This window comes from Engraulis encrasicolus, chromosome 4 (assembly GCF_034702125.1).
Source record: "Engraulis encrasicolus isolate BLACKSEA-1 chromosome 4, IST_EnEncr_1.0, whole genome shotgun sequence".
In the NCBI taxonomy this organism is placed as follows: domain Eukaryota; kingdom Metazoa; phylum Chordata; class Actinopteri; order Clupeiformes; family Engraulidae; genus Engraulis; species Engraulis encrasicolus.
The window spans coordinates 28,177,896-28,197,895 of record NC_085860.1 but is presented as its reverse complement, the minus strand read 5'-3'; the positions used below and the strand labels follow the sequence as shown (position 1 = coordinate 28,197,895).

At 46.2% G+C, this 20,000-nt stretch overlaps 1 protein-coding gene across 1 annotated transcript in view; it reads left to right on the top strand.

Annotated features, from left to right (window-relative positions):
* Positions 1-20,000, top strand: part of arid3b (AT-rich interactive domain 3B) — a 46,977-nt gene that overhangs the window by 5,606 nt on the left and 21,371 nt on the right. Inside the window, exons 3-4 of the mRNA XM_063197068.1 lie at positions 17,811-17,888; positions 19,714-19,786. Coding sequence (XP_063053138.1) covers positions 17,811-17,888; positions 19,714-19,786 — 151 coding nt within the window. The remainder of the gene's footprint in view (positions 1-17,810; positions 17,889-19,713; positions 19,787-20,000) is intronic.

Here is a 20,000-nt window from a genome sequence, read left to right as displayed (position 1 = left end):
CCTCTTAGACCCTTTTTGTTTATGCGTTAACAATTTCACAGCAATCTTAAATTCTTATCTCTGCTCCTATTTTGTTTTATTATTTTTTTAATTACATAGACCCCTGCATGTGTATTATGTAGCCTTATTTCTCAAAATATAAATGGCTGAAATGTAGGCGTAGGCCTATAGTTTCTCCATGCGCCAATGTCATACTGTACTCATTGTTTTGCCATTTTGCATTTACACTGCGTTAATAACCCCCCCCCGGACAAAAAAGGCTCGTGAACCACCCCCCCCCCCCCCCCCCCCCACACACACACACACACACAAAAAAAAAATCCCGGCTGCCCCCATAGTTTCCAAAATTTCTGTGGGAAACACTGCAATTGAGGACATAATCATAGCCAACATTACTAGTAGAAACAAAGTGCTCAGGAAATATACAGAACAACAAGTGCAAATGCTAAGTAGGGTTACTTTTTTGGGGGGCTGATCAAGGGCTGAGCAAGAAAGTTCAACTTCTTAAGTGATGTCGGATGATGTCTGAGAGCCCAACTCCGTTTTACTCTTGTAGTACACATAAGACTTCTATTTTTTCCACTAGTAACATAGTAACGTGGCAGCAGTGGGTCATAGTAGTACCTATTAAAAGGCTGATGTGTACGGTTGACTCTTATTGTACACATAAGGATTTGATTCACGAATAAATGTTGCAATAGTGGGACATGGTGCTGACTAAAAAACTTGTGTAAAAACCTGGGCTGATGCTAACAAGAAATATTGTGACACATGTTTGGAAAAATAAGAGTTCACTCGATTTGCCTAAATGGCACGGCCATCTTGAATTGGTAGCTCTGTCTTCTATGCTGCTTCTATAAGCATGGCGACACTTCCTGCTTTTTAACACGACCGACTATTTGGACACTCGAGAGCTCGGCCTGCAAATGGAATGCGCTACAAATGGGGCATTTTAATAGGTCTGAATACTCCTGATAACCACACTCTCGGACTGTCTGTCTGTCTGTCTGTCTGTGTCTTTACAGATTGCTTCTAATTTCACTAATCACACGCCAAGCTCACAAGTGATTTCATGGGAAAAAAGTTAAAAGGGGATTTTCTGTTTGGTTTTGCGCAGTTCAGATGGCTTATTGGGTAGATTTATTGAAATCTAACTCCTCTCTCATAAATATGTTTGCCCTTACTAGCGACTAACATTAGATGTGAGCGGCAGCGTGGTGATGGCAGGCACGTGTGTGGCCATTTTGATACGAAACTCTTCCAAGGTCCTCTGAGCCCCATGCCTCTCTGGTAGTGTGAGGTTGTGGGTGTGGGATTATGACACAGTTATTATTATTGATGGCGGCTTTTATTTTAGCCCACACAGCCAATCACACACGGACAGACATGGCGATGGCCGTGGGCATGCCTGTAGACGCTGACAGGCGTCGGCCCGAGGTTGTCGTCACGGACACGTCGGCCTCTATTTCCAGGGCCGGGCGAGCTCTGCGTTGGTCAGTCAGCGGCGCGCTGCAGCAGAATATAGCCGTGTGTGGGCCAGAGAGGGCTTATGGACAGACAGCTGGGCCGCTCGCCTTGTGCAGTACTAACTAGCTAACGACCGCTAGCTGGCTGGAGCTCCGGGGGCCTATACTACAAAGCTGGTTCAGGAGTAAACCAGGTTTAAGGTTAAGGTCAAGTTAAGAGGTAAATTCCCTAATGGATGAGAAGAAAGAAAATGAGGACCCCAGGCTCCTCTATTAGATGATTTACCTCTCCTGAACCAGCTTTGTAGTATAGGCCCCGTCCCCGGTACCTAAAGGGCTAGCCACCTAGCCTGCTTTTACGTGAGGTGCACAGTTTCTCCCCTCAACTGTTTGATCTCCCAGATGATCTTTATATGAGCTGCTGATGATTTGATGACGCACCACTAGTTATCAACACGCATTCTCCTGTTGCTGTAACACACACACACACACACACACACACACACACACACACACACACACACACACACACAAAATGAGCAACACACCCAGGAAGCTATTGCAGTCACCCCTTCACACACTTCAGATGCTCTGACGCACTATATACGCATCACTATTAGACAGTTCTGTTGAGCAACGGCTGACATGTTAGGCAGAGAAAGGAGGGCGACTTTGGACAACCGATATTAATGTCTCTTGCGTCTCTTTCTCTGCTTGCTCACTCACTATCTGCCTCTCTCTCTCTCTCTCTCTCTCTCTCTCTCTCTCTCTCTGTTCCTTTTGTCCTCCTTTCATATGTGATGTGGATCCCTCTATTCTCTGGGTGTGTAATGATGCTACTTAGTGGCCGCTGGATCAGGTTGCAGTGCTGGAGGTGTGGGGGAAGGTTTTGTGTGTTTTTTGGGGGGTGGGAGAGCTCTGATGACACAAAAGATAACAGATGCTCCAAATGGCATTTCCAAATGTGCGTGTGTGTGTGTGTGTGTGTGTGTGCGTATTGGGGGGGTGGGGGGAATTGTTGGTGTTGCTGGTGTCTCGACTGTCAGGATTTTCACACCGAACCGGATGGCCTCAGTCTAGGCAAGTTAGTGTGTCACTAGACACACACAGAAGATCCACGAGAGGTCATTTCTCAACATGAGCGTGTCTGTCTGTCTTTCTGTCTGTCAGTCATCCCGGCTCTCAGTTACTCGCCTGTTTCTCTTATTTCTCTGATTTACTAGAACAAGATGCCAGTCAGAAGGTGTGTGTGTGTGTGTGTGTTTGTGTGTGTGTGTGTGTGTGTGTGTGTGTGTGTGTGTGTGTGTGTGTGTGTGTGTGTGTGTGTGTGTGTGTGTGTGTGTGTGTGTGTGTGTGTGTGTGTGTGTGTGTGTGTGTGTTAGATGTGTAGTAGTGGTATCTATTGTCATACTTCCTGCTTTGTCACAGTTTTGGGGTTGTGAGTTGTTGGAAAAGGAGAAAACAGTGCATGTGGACACTCTCCAGGAGGCTTCGGCCGTAATTGATTGGTCAGATGGGAGGATAAGTCAGCATTGATTGGATAGATGAGAGGATGAGCTGTCAGCGGCATCATTGATTGGTCGGATGTGTCCGAGTGACTCGGTGAGATAGGAGAAGACGTGGGTGACAGATGGGATCGCAGGAAGGTGATGCTGGCTAGTAAACATGTGACACCCTCGCAAAGTGGCCCACATGGGCGTCGACAGGCCACACACACACACACACACACACACACACACACACACACACACCCCATTTGCTGTCAGGCTGTTGGTTCTCTCGATCTCAGCTTTTTTTTCTTCTTCACTCAAGATACTAGGCCTTTTTGTTTGCGTGTTTAGTCTTCACCTCAAATGCCAGAAACAAATGACTACATTAGATTGCCATCTTTTTTTCTTTTTGTGCTTGTTGCTGTTAATACCGGCACATGCTAGTACAACAGTCTACCATTCTGTACAGAGTTGAGACGAGTGGATACTAGGCCGTGTGTGGGCATTTGTCAAGCATTCGTTTGTGCATGTGTGTGCCCTGTATGCTAAAATGTGAGGAAAGGAGAGTGAGTGAGTTAGCGAGCTTCCACCATTACAGTGATGTGTCTGTAGTTGCTCCCCCCACAATGGAGGACATTAATGACCGGAGATAATGAGCCCCACACCATTATGACCCCCCCCCAACACACACCCCCACACACACACACACACACCCTCACCCATACCCCAATCTCCCAGCCCTTTGTCTGGACACACAGTCAATACAACTGACCATCATGGATTGAGGCCCATGCCCCAATCACAACCCCCCCCCCCCCCCCATCTCTCTCTCTCTCTCTTTCTCTCTCTCTCTCTCTCTCTCTCTCCTCTCTCTCTCTCTCTCTCTCTCTCTCTCTCTCTCTCTCTCTCTCTCTCTCTCTCTCTCTCTCTCTTTCTCTCTCTCTCTCTCTCTCTCTCTCTCCCCCTCAGTAACCCTCCCCCGATCCGATCACCCCCTCCAGCTAGCAACTACAGTTACAACACCACCCCCGCCTTACTACAATTACAATTACCANCCTCCCCCCACNACACTTCAGTTAACTAACCCGACCACCCCCACCCCCCTCCTCTCCACACAGCACACGATACTACAGTTACGCCCCACCCACCATTCCACCACCCCAGTCCCCCGCCATATTAGTTACCCCCACCTTCCCCTCCTCTCCCCTCCCTCCCTCCCTCCCCCCACTATAAAGCTATCCTCCCTCAGCCACACCATAGCTGTTCCCCTCCCCCAATCCAACAGTGTATACTTGTCCACCACTCTTTTTTTACTCTAGTGTTACAGTGGGTACACAACTGTCAGTTACCCAGCCCTCCCCGCCCCCTGCCCCTAAATCTGTGTCTGTGTGTGATTGACTGCACGTGTGTTGCCATTTCTGTATGAGTGTGTGTGTCTCAATGTTTCAGAACCAGTGACCTGATTAGTTAGTAGATTGGTAGGCAAATGGGGTTGAAGAGTGACTGCATGGACATGGGAAATGCTCACACACACACACAAACTCGTTGCCAATGGTAACTGATATTTGTTCACTGCCCATATTCCTTGTGGAGGTCCATTCAAAGCCCTAGCTGCGCACGCACGCACGCACGCACGCACGCACGCACGCACGCACACGAGCCAGAGTGTTCCTTCCTGTTTCCCAGGGCTCCTTTCCTGAAGCTGATTGGTCCCTGCCCAGGAAGAGTGAATGGAAGAGTAGAGGAAAGAAGAGAAGAGAGAAGTAGGGGTTGAGTGGAGAGCGGAGAGCGGAGGAGTGGAGTTGGCAAATAGGAGCCTAGTGCTGCTGACAGTCAGCATGTTTACATACACTTAGAGCAAATTGAATTATTGTTTAACCCATTCATTCACAGACCCACTGTCCGCCGGCGGCTCTCATTGACTTTGCATGGGGCGGACGGCAAGTGTGCCTGTTCGTTCTATAGACTATACCAAATTTTTCTCATGTGTTCAATTTTACAGATTGCAATGTGTCGTGCCAGTTTGAACAAATTGTTAGTCCTTCTGTCAGAGTTTACAACACTTTGGTCATGCAGAAATTGAACCGAACTGGGCTCAAGGCTTTTTAAAATCATAATCATCCCTAATGGCGATCATTCAGAATTTCTTCCGTGCATGTGAACATACTGACTGTGCATGAGTGTGTATGTTTGGTGTTATGTTCTATTCCTTAGCAACATGCTGCTAGAACATTTGGCGTGGCGGAATGCCTGTGGTTCCATTACACAACTGATCTGATTCTTTACTTCAGGTGGAGGTGTGTTCTGTGTGTCGAGATTAACCTATTTATAGGTGGAGGTGGGCCTCGGGATGTAATCTTTATGTAGGTGAAGAGGTGTGTGTGTGTGTGTGCGCGTGTGCGTGCGTGCGTGAGTCAGTGTGTAAAAAATTGGATACCGACACACTATCTACCCAGACAAGGAAATGTTTTTAGATTATTCTGGACACTTTCAAAATTGGGTTACTTGAGTGTGTGTGTGTGTGTGTGTGTGTGTGTGTGTGTGTGTGTGTGTGTGTGTGTGTGTGTGTGTGTGTGTGTGTGTGTGTGTGTGTGTCAGTGAGGCCTGTAGTGGATGCTGTTGCATAATTTAACTCTTGCATAATTGATCAGGACCTAAGACATTATACAGCAGGAAGTAATCAATTGGCTTTACATAATCCAAAGGCTAGTGCAGAACTTTATACTGGTATGTTAGGCCGGACGCACATTGGCTCCGACAGCACTGCGGCGCACTTTGCTTCCGACATAATTCGGACCCCCAAACCAAATTTCACACGAACATAGCATTGATAGTCAATGGGCGGCGCCGACAAAATAGAACTTGTCTCTAATTGCTATCCGACATCTGCGAATGTCCGCGGACATCGGCGCCAGTGTGCGTTGTTCTATTGAAAACAATGAAATCGAACTTTTGTCCAGCAGTGCTCAGCACTTTGTCGCAGCCGGTGTGCGGAAGCCTTTAGCCAGTCAGACAAGCACAGGCAGCTTGGCCTCCGAGATTGTTGGTATCTTAATGATTTTGAAAATTCTGGCATGATTGGGATTGACTCTGTGGATGGGTCGGGAAATCATTGAGGGGATTTAATTGTATTATTCTTCTATTCACTGATAAAACTCTTTTTTTGAAATGATAGAAATACTTCCCAAAGAACATTACACTTCATTTACCACTTAGCTTATCTCAGTCAGACCAGAGGCAGTGTCCTGTGTTGTGTTGCTCGTCCAAAGGGTTTAGTCAAGAGAACATAAAACTATGACAGATGTTAGTGTAGAGAGACCGATTTATGCAAATGCATAACAAAGTTGGTGCAGTACAGCAGGGCCAAGGGTTAGGTGTATGGTTTAGTAGAATAGCGCAGTAGAGTAGAGTAGCCTATCATTTATTAATCCCGAGGGAAATTAAGGTGTCCAGTAGCTTACATGCATAAATGCAGAAAGAGAATACAGACATTACACACATCATTGCACATATATTCACCATACAGCACACGCTTATGCATTTAGCCAGACGTCAGAGCTCTCTATCACACACATAGACAGTTGTGGTTGTGATGAGAAGAAAAGAGTAGTTCATCACATGTGCCATAGCTGACTGGTAGCTTACATTTTGTGAGTGAACTTGGCCTCATAATTGCTTCCTGTGTGGGGATGCAGGTTACAGAATGTTTTTGAAAATGGGCCATCCAGGTTAATGCCAGGCCTTTCTTACTTTTGTTTGTTATTGTCTCCGTAGAAACACAGAAAAATACTGTAAAATACACAGAAATCGTACTTCCGCCATCTCCCTGTTGTTACGCATACAAAGCTGTTTTGAGCACGGACAGATGAGATGCAAAACTGCAACAAGACGAGTGGCGTTTGTCATGTCCAGGGCCATTTCCTGTGTCCTGTGCCGCTTGCCAGGATAATGCAATTTTGCTCAGGCATGATGGCCGGACAGCTCTTAGGGGACCCTCAATGATGGGCTTTCCAATCAGACTGGAGCAGTGTGTGCGTGTGCGTGTGCACGTGCGCACATGTGAGGGAAGAGCGCACAAGACAAAATTGCTCTTCATTGATGGTGGTAACCATTCTGTGCCGGCTACCACTGGCCTTAATGCATTTGTTGTGTGTGATAATGATAGAGACCCTAATGCAGCTGCTGCTGGTGTGTGTGTATGCGCGGACGGACGTGCGGTGATGCATATATGGGCCTACTCATTGTCCATCAGAAGGTGAAGTAGGAGTGACACAGGTGGGGTTATGGAACTATAACCATGTGTGTTTTTGAACGTTTGTGGAGGAGAGGAACAGTGAACATCATTGCACCACCCAAGGAAGAGATGCTTTTTTTCTGTGTAATCAGAGTTTCTGCCCCTGTTGGTAAGATCATCCGTACGTACCCCACCCCCTCGGTCCTGCCTGTCTGGTAGGAGAGTGGCTGGGGGTGGGGTGGTCCCGGGGGCAGGGCAGGCTGGGCAGATTGGCCTGTGATTTGTGACCTTTCCAGTTCATTTGACTGGCCACCACCAAAGGCATAATGGAGGAGGTGGAGAGCACTGTGTGTGTGTGTGTGTGTGTGCACGTGTGTGTCTGTGTGTATGTGTCTTTGTTTGTCCACTTCCTCTCATCTTCACCGTGAGAAGTCTACTGCCTATGGGTGTTTGGGTGTCTGGGCCTGCCCTGTTCTGTGTGCGTGTGCGTGTGCATGTGTGTGTGTGTGTGTGCCTGTGCCTGTGCCTGTGCCTGTCTTGGCTTGCACTCGGCCAATGGCCCAAATTCCATTATCACCAGCATGTCCAGAGAGAAGCTGTAAAGGATGGCAAGTCCGTGGGTTGTTTCCATTCTCCTAACTCCCGTCCTCCCCTGTGTTTGTGGCCTTGTGAGGGCATCACAAGACTTCATTGATGACCGAAGTTAAATTCAATATCGGCCCTGCCGTGGCCTGGTGGTGGGGCACTGGGTTGCTACGCCGGCGACCTGGGTTCGATTCCAGCCGATCCCTCCCCGTCTCTCTCTCTCGCCACTCATTTCCTATCTGTCTGTCACTGTCCTGTCGTGAATAAAGACGAAAAGTGGGAAAAAAAGTTTAATTCAATATCTCGCAAAACTGCAATTCAAAGGTAATTTTCTCATTTGCATTCGGGATGCTGAATGAGGCCACCAGCACAGGGTTGAGGACGGGAGTTAGGATCATGAATTGTAGTCCTCGTGTGTGAATGAGTATTTGATAGAGATGCACCGGACCCGATTCCGGTTCCGGATCCGGCAGGATAATAGGGTTTTTCACAGGATCCGGGTCCGGCAGGATCTTAAGCAGTGGATCCGGTATCCGGCATGTTACCTAAAAATCAGGGCCTGGTGCATATCTAGCCTAGTCTTTTCAGCCAGTCTTTCACAACCCCAATCACTGCATGAAGTGAAAGCCCTTTGGAAGCGGCCGTTGCAGGCAGTGTGGCAATAAGCCAATGAGTCTAAAAAATAGTTTGAGCCAACGTAATAAAAAGGGACCACGTGCGAGTAGACTATATGTTTCAACCCTTTTGTAGGATCCAGTATTCGGTTCCGGATCCAGCAGGATCTTATGCAGTGGATCCGGTATCCGGCAGGATCCTAAAAATCAGGATCCGTTGCATCTCTAGTATTTGAGTACGGTATGTCTATCTTTGCATGGAATAGAGTGGAATGCAATTTCCTTTTCTTTTTTTTAAGATATTTTTTTTGGTCTTTGAGACTTTATTTATGAAGATTGTGACAGAAAGCGAGTTGGGAGAGATAGATGGGGTAGGGCTGGCAAAGGACCCAGGCTGGGAATCGAACCTGGGTCGGCCGCACAGCATATGAACGCCTTATCGTTAGGCCACGGCAGGGCCGGCCGAGAAATACAATTTCAATTTCATGTGCGTTTGAAGAAACTGACAGTATAGCTGACTTGATTGACTTGGCATGTGTGCGTCAGTGTGGCTTGAAGGAGGGCATTCCTTGAGGAAGCTGGCTCTGATAAGCCCAACTGACGCTGCTGCTGTGAGACAGAAGGCTCTTTGAGGAGCTGTGCTGAAGAAGAAGAAGAAGAAGAAGAGTTAATGCATGTACATGTGTGCATGTGTGGGGGAGGTAGAGGAACAGTTGGGATGAGGGTTTGTGAGCATGTGCAGACACAGCCTCTTGGACTACACATGGTGGAGGATGTCCTGTCTTTCTCACACACACACACACACACACACACTCACACACACACACACACTCATTCTTTCTCATTCACATGCACAAACTATGAGTGATGACTAATGTTTAGAGGTGCTCCGATCACCATTTTTTGGCCCGATCACCGATACCGATCACCAAAAATCTTTATCTGCCGATCACCGATCATTGCAGATCACAGAAATTATTTCCTATTTTTTTAATAGCCTATTAATTATCCTTATTGAATATTTCTGCCCATAAACCAATCAATCTTAATTTGCACATGTCGCTTTCACAATGTAGGCCTATTATTAGGCTATTACTATTATGATTATTATTATTATTGTTATTATTATTATTATTATTATTATTATTATTAGGCTATTATTATTATTATTATTATCTTTCAGCTCTTTCAGACTAGTGTTGGTAATATAACCTAAGTCTACAGTATTAATCAATTTATAAGTTATTGCATATAATTACTAAACTATTTAAGATTGAATTGAAACTGAAACATTACATCAATTTATAAGTTATTGCATATAATTACTTAACTATTTGAGATTGAATTGAAGCTCAGACACCTGGATCTCAGTCTCTCGTCTTCTGCATACGAGAAAAAAACCCTGTCGCTTTAAATGAGCAGCCTCGTGAGGAGAGCCCCTCCCCTCTCTGTCACTCACTGTCCACAGCTGCAGTGCTCCGCGACCGTTCTGCTCTCTCCCTCTCACTTCTGTCGCCGTTTGGCGTTTCAGCGACTATCAAACTAATCGACTGACTGTCAATTACAACTTTGAGAACAATAACGTTGGCATGCTTGTGCGGACAACGTGAACTTGTCGCGCGCTGACCGAGGCAACTACACAGGTTATAACGTAAAATCGCTAACGGGCGAGAAGTAGTCTATCGCAAATTACATTGTGACTGAAACACTTGAGATTCTACATACACAAAACAAGAAAAAAAACTTCACTTGAAAGAACAGGGAACACGCACAACACAGCGTGTCTGCGAGGAAAGCTCTTTCTCTGTAACACTGTCATAGAATGTAGAATTCCCTGCACAGACTCATTGAGTTTCACCGTCCATTCTCCCTACTTGCTGTTTGGTGTTGCAGCGACTACAAAACTAATGACCTGGCTGTCCATTAGGCTACAACTTTAAAAACAATACAGTTGATGATTGTTTTGGAAACGTTTAGTTGTTGCGTGCTGACAGGCTGTAACTCAAAATAGTGAACATGGCGAGACTGACACGTCATTCACAAATTACAAGCGTCATGTAAACTGCGCATGGATCGGAAAATCAGATCATTGTTGATGCAGATATGATTATAAATGGTGAAAATGAAGGAGGGAATTCCAAAAAGTTAAAGACAAGTAAAGATGCCTTATTTTGGTGCAGCAGCTGTGCAGAGCCAGCACCTAGGCTACATGCAGGCAGCGCCAGGTGTAAAGGCGAAATGGTTGCGTGAGGAATTTAATATCTCTGGATCGGTTTTTTGATCGGCATGTTTTTCCGATCACCGATCAGGCTATTTTTGGCCATTATCGGCCGAGCATGATCGGCTGCCGAGCAATCGGAGCACCTCTACTAAAGTTTGTGTGGGTGTAAGTGCACTTTGCTCAGTCTTCCCCCATCAGAGTGTGTGTGTGTTGTATTTCAGCAGCTGGTATTGTGGATCGAGAGGGAAAGTAAGCGAGATGTTTGCATTGAGATGTATGTAGAGTAGAGTAGTGGGGGGAAGGGCAGCCCTTCTTATACTGGAATGTAATGCTCTAGTAAAAGGGGTCTTGAGCTGTGTGTGCGTGCGTGCGTGCGTGCGTGGAGGGGTAGCTAGTTGGAGTTGCGTGAGTTCTTGTGCCAACTTGTTGTGTGATCTTTTTCTCGCCTGTAGTGTCCTGTTGCCAGCCTGTCTGGTGTTGGTTGATCATGGGGGTGAAAGTCTTTGTTCGAAAAAGAAATGCTTTGGAGGCGAATAAGAGCCATATGCATACCAGCAGTAGGGGGGTGGTATGTGTATGCTAGATCTCCAATCCTGGCCTCTTTGAAAACCAGGCAGAGTTGGGGATTTGTATCAGAATAGTTTTCCTTCAGTTCCTTGTGGTTTCCTTTCATTTTCCAGACGTTTCTTCGGTTACCACTGTGGGGGGAACCCAATAGTTCTTTGAAGATCCTTTTAGAAACACAAGAGGCACAAGTTAGTTCTTGACGGAACGCAGATGTTCTTGCAAGGTTCTGTAGAGAACTTATGGAGGTTCTCCCTCAGTTGCACACTGGAGGTTCTTTAAGGAACTTTTTCCCCCATGCCCATGTTTTCTCATCACTTTCAGTGGTTATTTGTCTGTTATTTAATGTACAGCAAGTAAAGTGGGTGTGTTGAGCGCACTCAGATCTGCATTTAAAGTAATGGCGCCAGTTGCTCTCTCAAAGTGGTCTACTGTCGTGTGTGCATCATGTGCTATTGTGACATCCAGGGCTTGATGGCTATTGTGGCTTTTTATTTGTTTTCCTGAGTCACTTGCCATTCAGCCTTACTACTGGCCACATTCTTATTAAAAAAAAATCTGTTCCATGATAATGTACATCTAAGCTCAGAAGATGAAGTCCTAAAACAAGACCAGTGCTACAAAGCTTCCTACAAGAAAACAAATCTGATAACTCTGAGCTGGGTAACTATGAAGCTAAGCTTGTTCTTGAACTTAAATGCAAACAATTGATGTGCAAGGGGCAAATAACTTAATATAGGCCCCTCGGTAGTAGAATAAGCTACCTGCCAAAGTTGCTAGGGAGGGACACTATCCACTGCCAAGTTTTACCAGCATTTGGCTGGTTGGCAGATGTCAATGTCAATCCCTGTTCAAATCGTCACTTCGCTACCTGCTGCTACCCGCTCCTTGCCATACTGTTATTCTCTTTACCCGCTACCCACTGCTTCACTCCATCACTCCACTACATCCTGCCAATCTGCTGTCATACTGCCACGGCTCGCTTATCCACTGCCACACTGCTATCCAGTCCGTCTGTCACTCTGCCACTCCTCCGCTCTCTGCTCTGTCACTCCTCCGCTCTCTGCTCTGTCACTCCTCCGCTCTCTGCTCTGTGTCACTCGGTGCCCAGTGCTCACTCAGCGTTGTCGATCGCCATCAGCCGTCACCTGTCGGCTCTGACCTGTTATTCATCATCCTCTTGCCTCCCTCCAGGACAAGGGCGGGAAACTTTTTTTCATTCCAGGGGCCACTTCAAATTTGATAAAGTCCTCCAAGGGCCGTACTATGAACACAAACCAGGATTTCCTCCTGCACTTTAGGCCTAAATGAAGGCGGCCACCTTTACAACAGACAACACCTTCACTATGTCCCCTGAAAACACTTACTTAATTATATTGCAAATGTAGACTTCATTGTAATACAAATGTAATTTCCAACATTTCTTTACAAAAGATGTCATATTTCATGTGAAACGGCATAATATTAAATGAAGTCTGGGGCCGGATAAAACGGCCCTAGAAACATGGGTTCCTACCTGACCCCTGCTTCAGTGGTTCGAGGCAGCAAGGCCGTTTTGTGATGATGTATGTGTTCCCTCAAAGACCCCATGCATTAGAACCAATTCTAAACGGCCATCCGGTTTACTGGTGTGTACGAGTTATTTGGTTCCTCACAGTTTCTGTTAAGATCCTTCCTTCAGCACTGTTGCGTGTTGGTTTTGGGTTCTTTGTCCTCATTTGGTTTCCTTCCTTGCGATACTTGCTAGCTGTTAGCTTACAGTCCTTCTGGATTACATTTTTTTTTAAATTTCAGGGCTTTTTTGCATTAATTTGATAGAACATTTGGAGATGGTGACGGGAAACGAGTGAGTGAGAGAGAGAGATACGGGGGAGAATCGGCAAATGACCCGGGCCGGAATCGAACCCGGTAGTAACCCAGTGCCCCACCATTAGGCCACGGCAGGGCCTTACAGTCCTCCTGGATAATGAACCCCCCACCTCTATTTGTTTTCTGGTCCGAGGCTTTGCACCACATGGAGTCGATCGAGGGCGGGATTCTGCGACCTTCAGCGGGGCGTTTGATGGTCCAATTATTTGATTTGGATTATAGATTAAAGCAACAGCAGAAGACGCTGTAGGGTTCCAGTAAAGGCCACACACACATGCACATGCACTTCTCACTCTTTCTTTCTCTCTCTCTCACACACACACAAACACAATTGTAGCCTGCTGTTTACGCCGTATGGTGGCCATCTTGGTGACTCCTTAAACTAGGTTTAAACTTTCCCTGCACCCAAGTTGACATAACAGGAGCCGCACTACCAGAAGTGGGGGGGGGTCATAGATCTGCCTTCAAGTTCGCACTCCCGAGATAATAGAGGGCATGGCGATTTCCCCCGCATAGAATTCAAGGACGCCGGTGATGTAAATTCCGGACTAATCAGGACTTCAAACTGTCCGCTAGTTTAGCATACTGGCTGACGGCAGTCGCAGCCTGCTCCATACCTGTATAAACCTAGCTTTAGGCCATGAAAAAGATCATCGTCCATGAAAAAGAATAAGGCGAGTTTATTATTTGCATGTTCAGATGATATGTAAATATATACTAATGTATGTGATTGAAGTGGGATTGACCGAGACGGGTGAGTGGGGAGGATGACTGTGGGGGTTGTTGATGTCCAGACATCTAGTTGGGGTGGGGAAGAGGGTTGTGTGTTTTTGAAAATAATAATTAAACGGAGTAGGGAAAACGAGACGGAATGAGTTGCATCTGTGGGGTAATTGCGGGAAAAAAACTTTTAGGTGCTCATCAGTATCCAAAGTTGCAAACTTGACGTTAGAGAGTCCGAGGCACTCTCAATGCGTTGGCTATCAATTGTGTCCATGTAATAATAAAAAAAGGACTTTTAATACGGACTTCAGAGTGCCTCGGACCCTCTCTCTCTAACTTCAATAATTCGGAAAGACATTGTTATGAAAGCCTTAGCTGGGTTTTGAGAGCAGCTGTTCAGTGCAATCTTGAGGGGCATGGGGGTGGAGACAGGTGCAGGAGATTCATTGGCCTTTGCGACCAGCAGGAAGTAACTGGTGCTTTACCAGTTTTATCACACACACATGCACACACTCACACACACACACACACACACACACACACACACATATATATATACATACACGCGCGCACACACACATACACACACACACGCACAATTTGGTCCAAGCGCTGTACACTTGGTCCGTGTAGTGTAATGGTGCAGTTCAGGTGATGAATGGAGTCCTTGGACCCAGGAGCAGGCATGAGGGGCCGTCTGCAGAAGACATTTTTCTTCCTGTGTTCTTGTGCACAGGGAGCTATAGTTAAATGAACATACACACACACACACATACGCACGCGCACACACACACACACACACAGGTTTGTTAATGCGAAAATCAGAGAACACCCCAAAACCCTGGTGATAGTCGCACAACATTAAACTGCCTTCCTGTTGTATTCGGTAACCAGTGCTTTTCGCACAAACTGGGTGTTCCCTGTACTCTCTGGGGGTTCCTTCCTTCCTTGTGTGTGAGTGTTTGTGTGTAGAAGAGCTTAGCAGTTTGCTGTGGCTGAGATGTTTGACCATGCCTTGAAGAGTAAGGGTTTTAGTTGTCTTCAGGTGTAGCACTGACTATGTGCTTGTCTGTGTACTGTGTATCTGTATGCCAGTCCATCCAGTCATCAGTCCATGTGTGTGTGTGTGTGTGTTGAGTTCCTCCCCTCTTCTGTGTGACATCAAGGCTGATGGAGGGGTGGATGGAGGGGAGTGGTGGAGAGGAGAGGAGGAGGGGGGAGGAGGAGAGGGGAGAGAGGAGGAGAGGAGAGGAGAGTGTGTTTGCTCAAGTCATTATTTGCTCAGCTATGTGGCTTCTTTATCTGATTAATACCGGGGGAGGTGTGCGCTTGTGTGTGTGTGTGTGTGGGGGGGGGGGTCGTTCTACCCTGTGGCTTCCTGTCAGAGTCCCAGTGACACAGATGGTCCGCTCCTTCCTCCTGCCCTGCTGTAAGGTGGCCAATCAGACCACCACACACACACACACACACACACACACACACACACACACACACGGCCTAATGTGATTAGTTCCAGCGCAGCCTGCTCTGGTTGCCTTGCCAGTAAGCTCAAGACTGAGCAGCTGCACCACCCAGCTCTGGCTGACCATCCCCACCACCATCATTGCCGTGTGTGTGTGTGTGTGTGTGTGTGTGTGTGTGTGTGTGTGTGTGTGTGTGTGTGTGTGTGTGTGTGTGTGTGTGTGTGTGTGTGTGTGTGTGTGTGCGCGTGTGTGTGCGCGTGTGTGCGCGCGTGCGTGCGTGTGTGTGTGTGTGTGTGTGTGTGTGTGCTTAATGCATGGAGCATGACTCAGGAGGGGGTCTGTCTGTCTGTCTGTTGCCTGTTTGTTAGTCTGGCAGTCTGTTGGCAAAACGGCATTGTCACTGCTCTAACTTAAGTATTATCAGGTCAATGACACTTGTTTTGGGCTTGGACGTCAGGTGTTGCAACCACAGCTAATGAAGATAAATTAATTAGTAGTTGGTAATTAATGTACTGCAATGAATATGTCTCATAGGTGATCCGCTGAAAACAAGAAAATGTTATTTAATCTATACAATGGTAGCAATTGCACCACCCTCATGTGTGTTACCAGGAAAATGCAATTGACCCCATCATAAATGTTTACTTGCAAGCTTACATTTACATTTACTCACACACTCACACTCACACACACACACACACACACACACACACACACACACACACACACACACACACACACACACACACACACACACACACACACACATAATACCACACAGCGTGTCTCTGCCACAGGCCACCAGCTCCCTGTGGTGTTGTTCCCTGTCTCACACACTCACAAACACACACTGCTCCCTGTGGCCCTTTACACACACACACACACACACACTCGCACTCGCACACACTCGCACTCGCACACACACACACACACACACACGCACGCACGCACACACACACACACACACACACTCGCACACATACACTCGCACGCACACACTCACACGCATACACACATACACTGCTCCCTGTGGCCATTTACACACACACACACACACACAACTGTGGTCCTCTGGGGCCCCTCACAGCTGGTCTGTGTTTGCTGTAAACACAGACACACACACACACACACACACAATATACCCCAACCCCCACCCCCCAGCTGTGAATCACTTTGCACATTAAAGAGGGGCCTTTGAGTTGATGGCCCAAATAAAACTCCTTTATGGCGTCCTTTTCTTCTCCTGCCTGCCCTGCCCTGTCCTGCCTGCGCAAAAAAAGGAGCCGAGAGGGGAGTCACAGGGGCCTGTGGTGTGTGTCCAGTACTCATGAAAAGCTACTCATGACATCACACGCTTGCATTCACAGTCACCGTTATAAACCTGTTGTAGTCACTCACATCACATCGCATTAAAGCCCATTGTATTCACGCGCAATTGTGTCACGTCAGACAGTTTGTATTCACACACGCATTGTAGTTAAACTGGACCGTTGTTTCCTCTCCGCAACCCTGGCTTGCATTAAAACAAGTTGCTGTAGTATTCAGCCGCATTGTATTTACATCCTTTTGTATTCATCGCTCATATTGTGTTGTGTTGAGAGTGGCATAGTTGATCTGCAGTGGGAAAGTACCATACTGAAAGTGCTAGAGTGGAAAGGCTAAGCAGTAACTGCATTAGGACTGCACAATTCATCGAAATTTAATCGAATATCTGCCTGACCCGTCCTCGGGCGTCCTTGAAGCCTGAACATGTTGACGAGCTAATATTTCTGCTCAGAATAACATGCTCAGGCTATGCTAACTGTGGATAGCAGCAGTGATTGGCTGTGGCTATTGGAGATTAGCTTAGCAATGGCTAGTTAGCAGGTTTCTTGTCTGCCTGACAAGTGCTGTGCTGTGGTGTGGCTTGCACCTCCTGAGTGATGGCTTGGCCATAGTGGACAGACGCAGCTAGTATCTGTTAGCTTTAGCTGTTACTGTGACAGACTGATGTGTCTGACCTGTGTGACATTTGACCAGCGCGCTGGGAGCTCAGGGTTGTTCTGACGGGTCATAGGTCAGTTGCAGAGAGAAAAAAAGACCTGACACTTGGTGTCTTCCCTTTTCCCCCTTTGTTTATTTTTCCCAGCCACACACCAACACTGTCTTTCTCCTTTGAGCATGTGCCCCCTATCTCTCTCGCTTTCTCCCTCTCACACAAACACACAAACTGTCTCGCTCACAGACGTTCTATAAGGCTCTCTATCCCTCTTTCTTTCACTCACTCACTCACTCACTCACTCTCTCTCTCTCTCTCTCTCTCTCTCTCTCTCTCTCTCTCTCTCTCTCTCTCTCTCTCTCTCTCTCTCTCTCTCTCTCTCTCTCTCTCTCTCTCTCTCTCTCTCTCTCGCACACAGTACACCCTTCCCTTGTGCCTAGCTCCGCTGGTAAAGCTTTTTGATATAGGCTTACCCATGATAATCGGCTGTTTACCCCTCGACGACACATAAAACGAGTTTAGCAATGTTAAGTAAGCTGCTGTGGCTGGCTTTTGATCCAAAGTGTTTACCGTGATTGATGTTGTGTCTCGTGTGTTTTCTAGAATGGCAGCGGGGGCTGGAGCGAAGAGGGAGAAGGAGGCAGAGGAGCCAAAGGAGAGGCGTCCAGAGACTTTGCCAAGGTAACCAACCACCTAAAAGCCCCATTGGGAAACTCCAACTCCCATTGTCATTGTGACACAGCTCTCCGCAGCACACGAGTGAACACTGCACACAATGAAATTGCATTTATGCCTCGCCCATACAAGGGGGCAGCCCTCAATGGTGCCCCAAGGGAGCAGTGCGGCAGGACGGTACCATGCTCAGGGTACCTCAGTCATGGAGGAGGATGGGGGAGAGCACTGGTTAATTACTCCCCCCACCAACCTGGCAGGTCGGGAGTCGAACCGGCAACCTTTGAGCTACAAGTCTGAAGCCCTAACCCGTTACCCATGACTGCTTACCCGACTCTATTGATGACATGAAATGCTGAGTGCAGTCTCTTTACTGTATAAGTAATTAATTATATTTGGCCGACCGGTTCTGTTCAGAGGAGCCCCCTGGAGGACCATACAAAAAGTGTGCAATGAATGCTCGCTGATTTTTAGGATTAAAACAGCCATCAAATACTCCATGAACAGAGCCAGGCAGCATGACAAAGAGTAGCCTACAGGTCCTTCTCAAATAATTAGCATATTGTGTTAAAGTTCATTTTTTCCCCATAATGTAATGATAAAAAAAAAATTTCATATGTTTTACATTCATTGCACACCAACTGAAATATTTCAGGTCTTGTTTTGTTTTAATATTGATGATTTTGGCATACAGCTCATGAAAACCCAAAATTCCTATCTCAAAAAATTAGCATATCATGAAAAGGTTGTCTAAACAAGCTATTAACCTACTCATCTGAATTAACAAATTAACTCTAAACACTGGTAAAAGCTTCCTGAGGCTTTAAAAAGTTATGAAAGCCCAGATATCATTGATGCTTAGCTGTCAGCTGTTTTTTGTTCTTTGATCTGGTGACCCACACTTCCCTCTTCATTATACTCCATAGATTTCCATACCAAGTTTTTCTATTTAAAAAAAAAATCTAATTCTAATTTGCCAGAAATGAAACCCCATTGAAAGTCAAAGGAATGTTCTGTCTGGCAAATTAGAATTAGATTTTTTTTTTAATTTATAAAAAAATATTTTTTATCATTACATTATGGGGAAAAATGAACTTTAACACAATATGCTAATTATTTGAGAAGGACCTGTATATGATGTACACAACAAGGTGAAGTGTCTGGTGATTTCTCTTTTGGATTGTCATCAATCATAACACTTAGTTAAAGGGACACTGTGTGAGATTTTTAGTTGTGTATTTCCAGAATTCATGCTGCCCATTCACTAATTTTCTCACCTTTTTCATGAATACTTACCACCACCATCAAATTCTAAGTATTCATTATGACTGGTTTTCATACATGAAAAGGGGGATCTTCTCCATGGTCCGCCATTTTGAATTTCCAAAAATAGCCATTTTTAGCTGCAAAAATGACTCTACTTGGATCATGCTAGAAAATATTTGTTTATTACTAAGAAAACTTTCATGTAAAGATCAAATTTGGCAATTGGCAGCCCAGTTTCAATGAGCAGCATAGTTGCAGCACCCTTTTTGACCATTTCCTGCACAGTGTCTACTAGTGGCTACTTATTTTGGCCAAGCAGTGTAGTTCTTGTTATGGCTAACACCCCTCACCTCTACACATACACATACTCCGTGTCAACATGGCTTTACCTTAAACATTAATCATAGGCAAGTGTTTTTTTTTCCACAGAGCCTTCTTCAACTGTTGATTGAAGTTGACTGCTAATGAACAAACTATTCGACAGTGAGGTTCAGCACGTGTTGTCAGGCGGTGGTTGTTATAGCGATGTCTTGTTTGGTAATCAATGTTTGTTGTGTCCCCTCTGCAGCTTTATGAGCTGGACAGCGACCCCAACAGGAAGGAGTTTCTGGATGACCTGTTCACCTTCATGCAGAAGAGAGGTAAGCGCACGGCACCTCTGACCTCACTCTTAAGCCTTTTTCTGCCTTTTTTCTTATTTTTTAAAATTTTTATTTAGTCAGGACAGTAGTGGGACAGTAAATTAGTGGGAGAGAGAGACGGGGGTGGGAGGGATCGGGAGATGACCCGGGTCGAGAATCGAACCCGGGTCGCCCGTGTAGCATTCCAGTGCCCAGCCGACTAAGCCACGGCTGG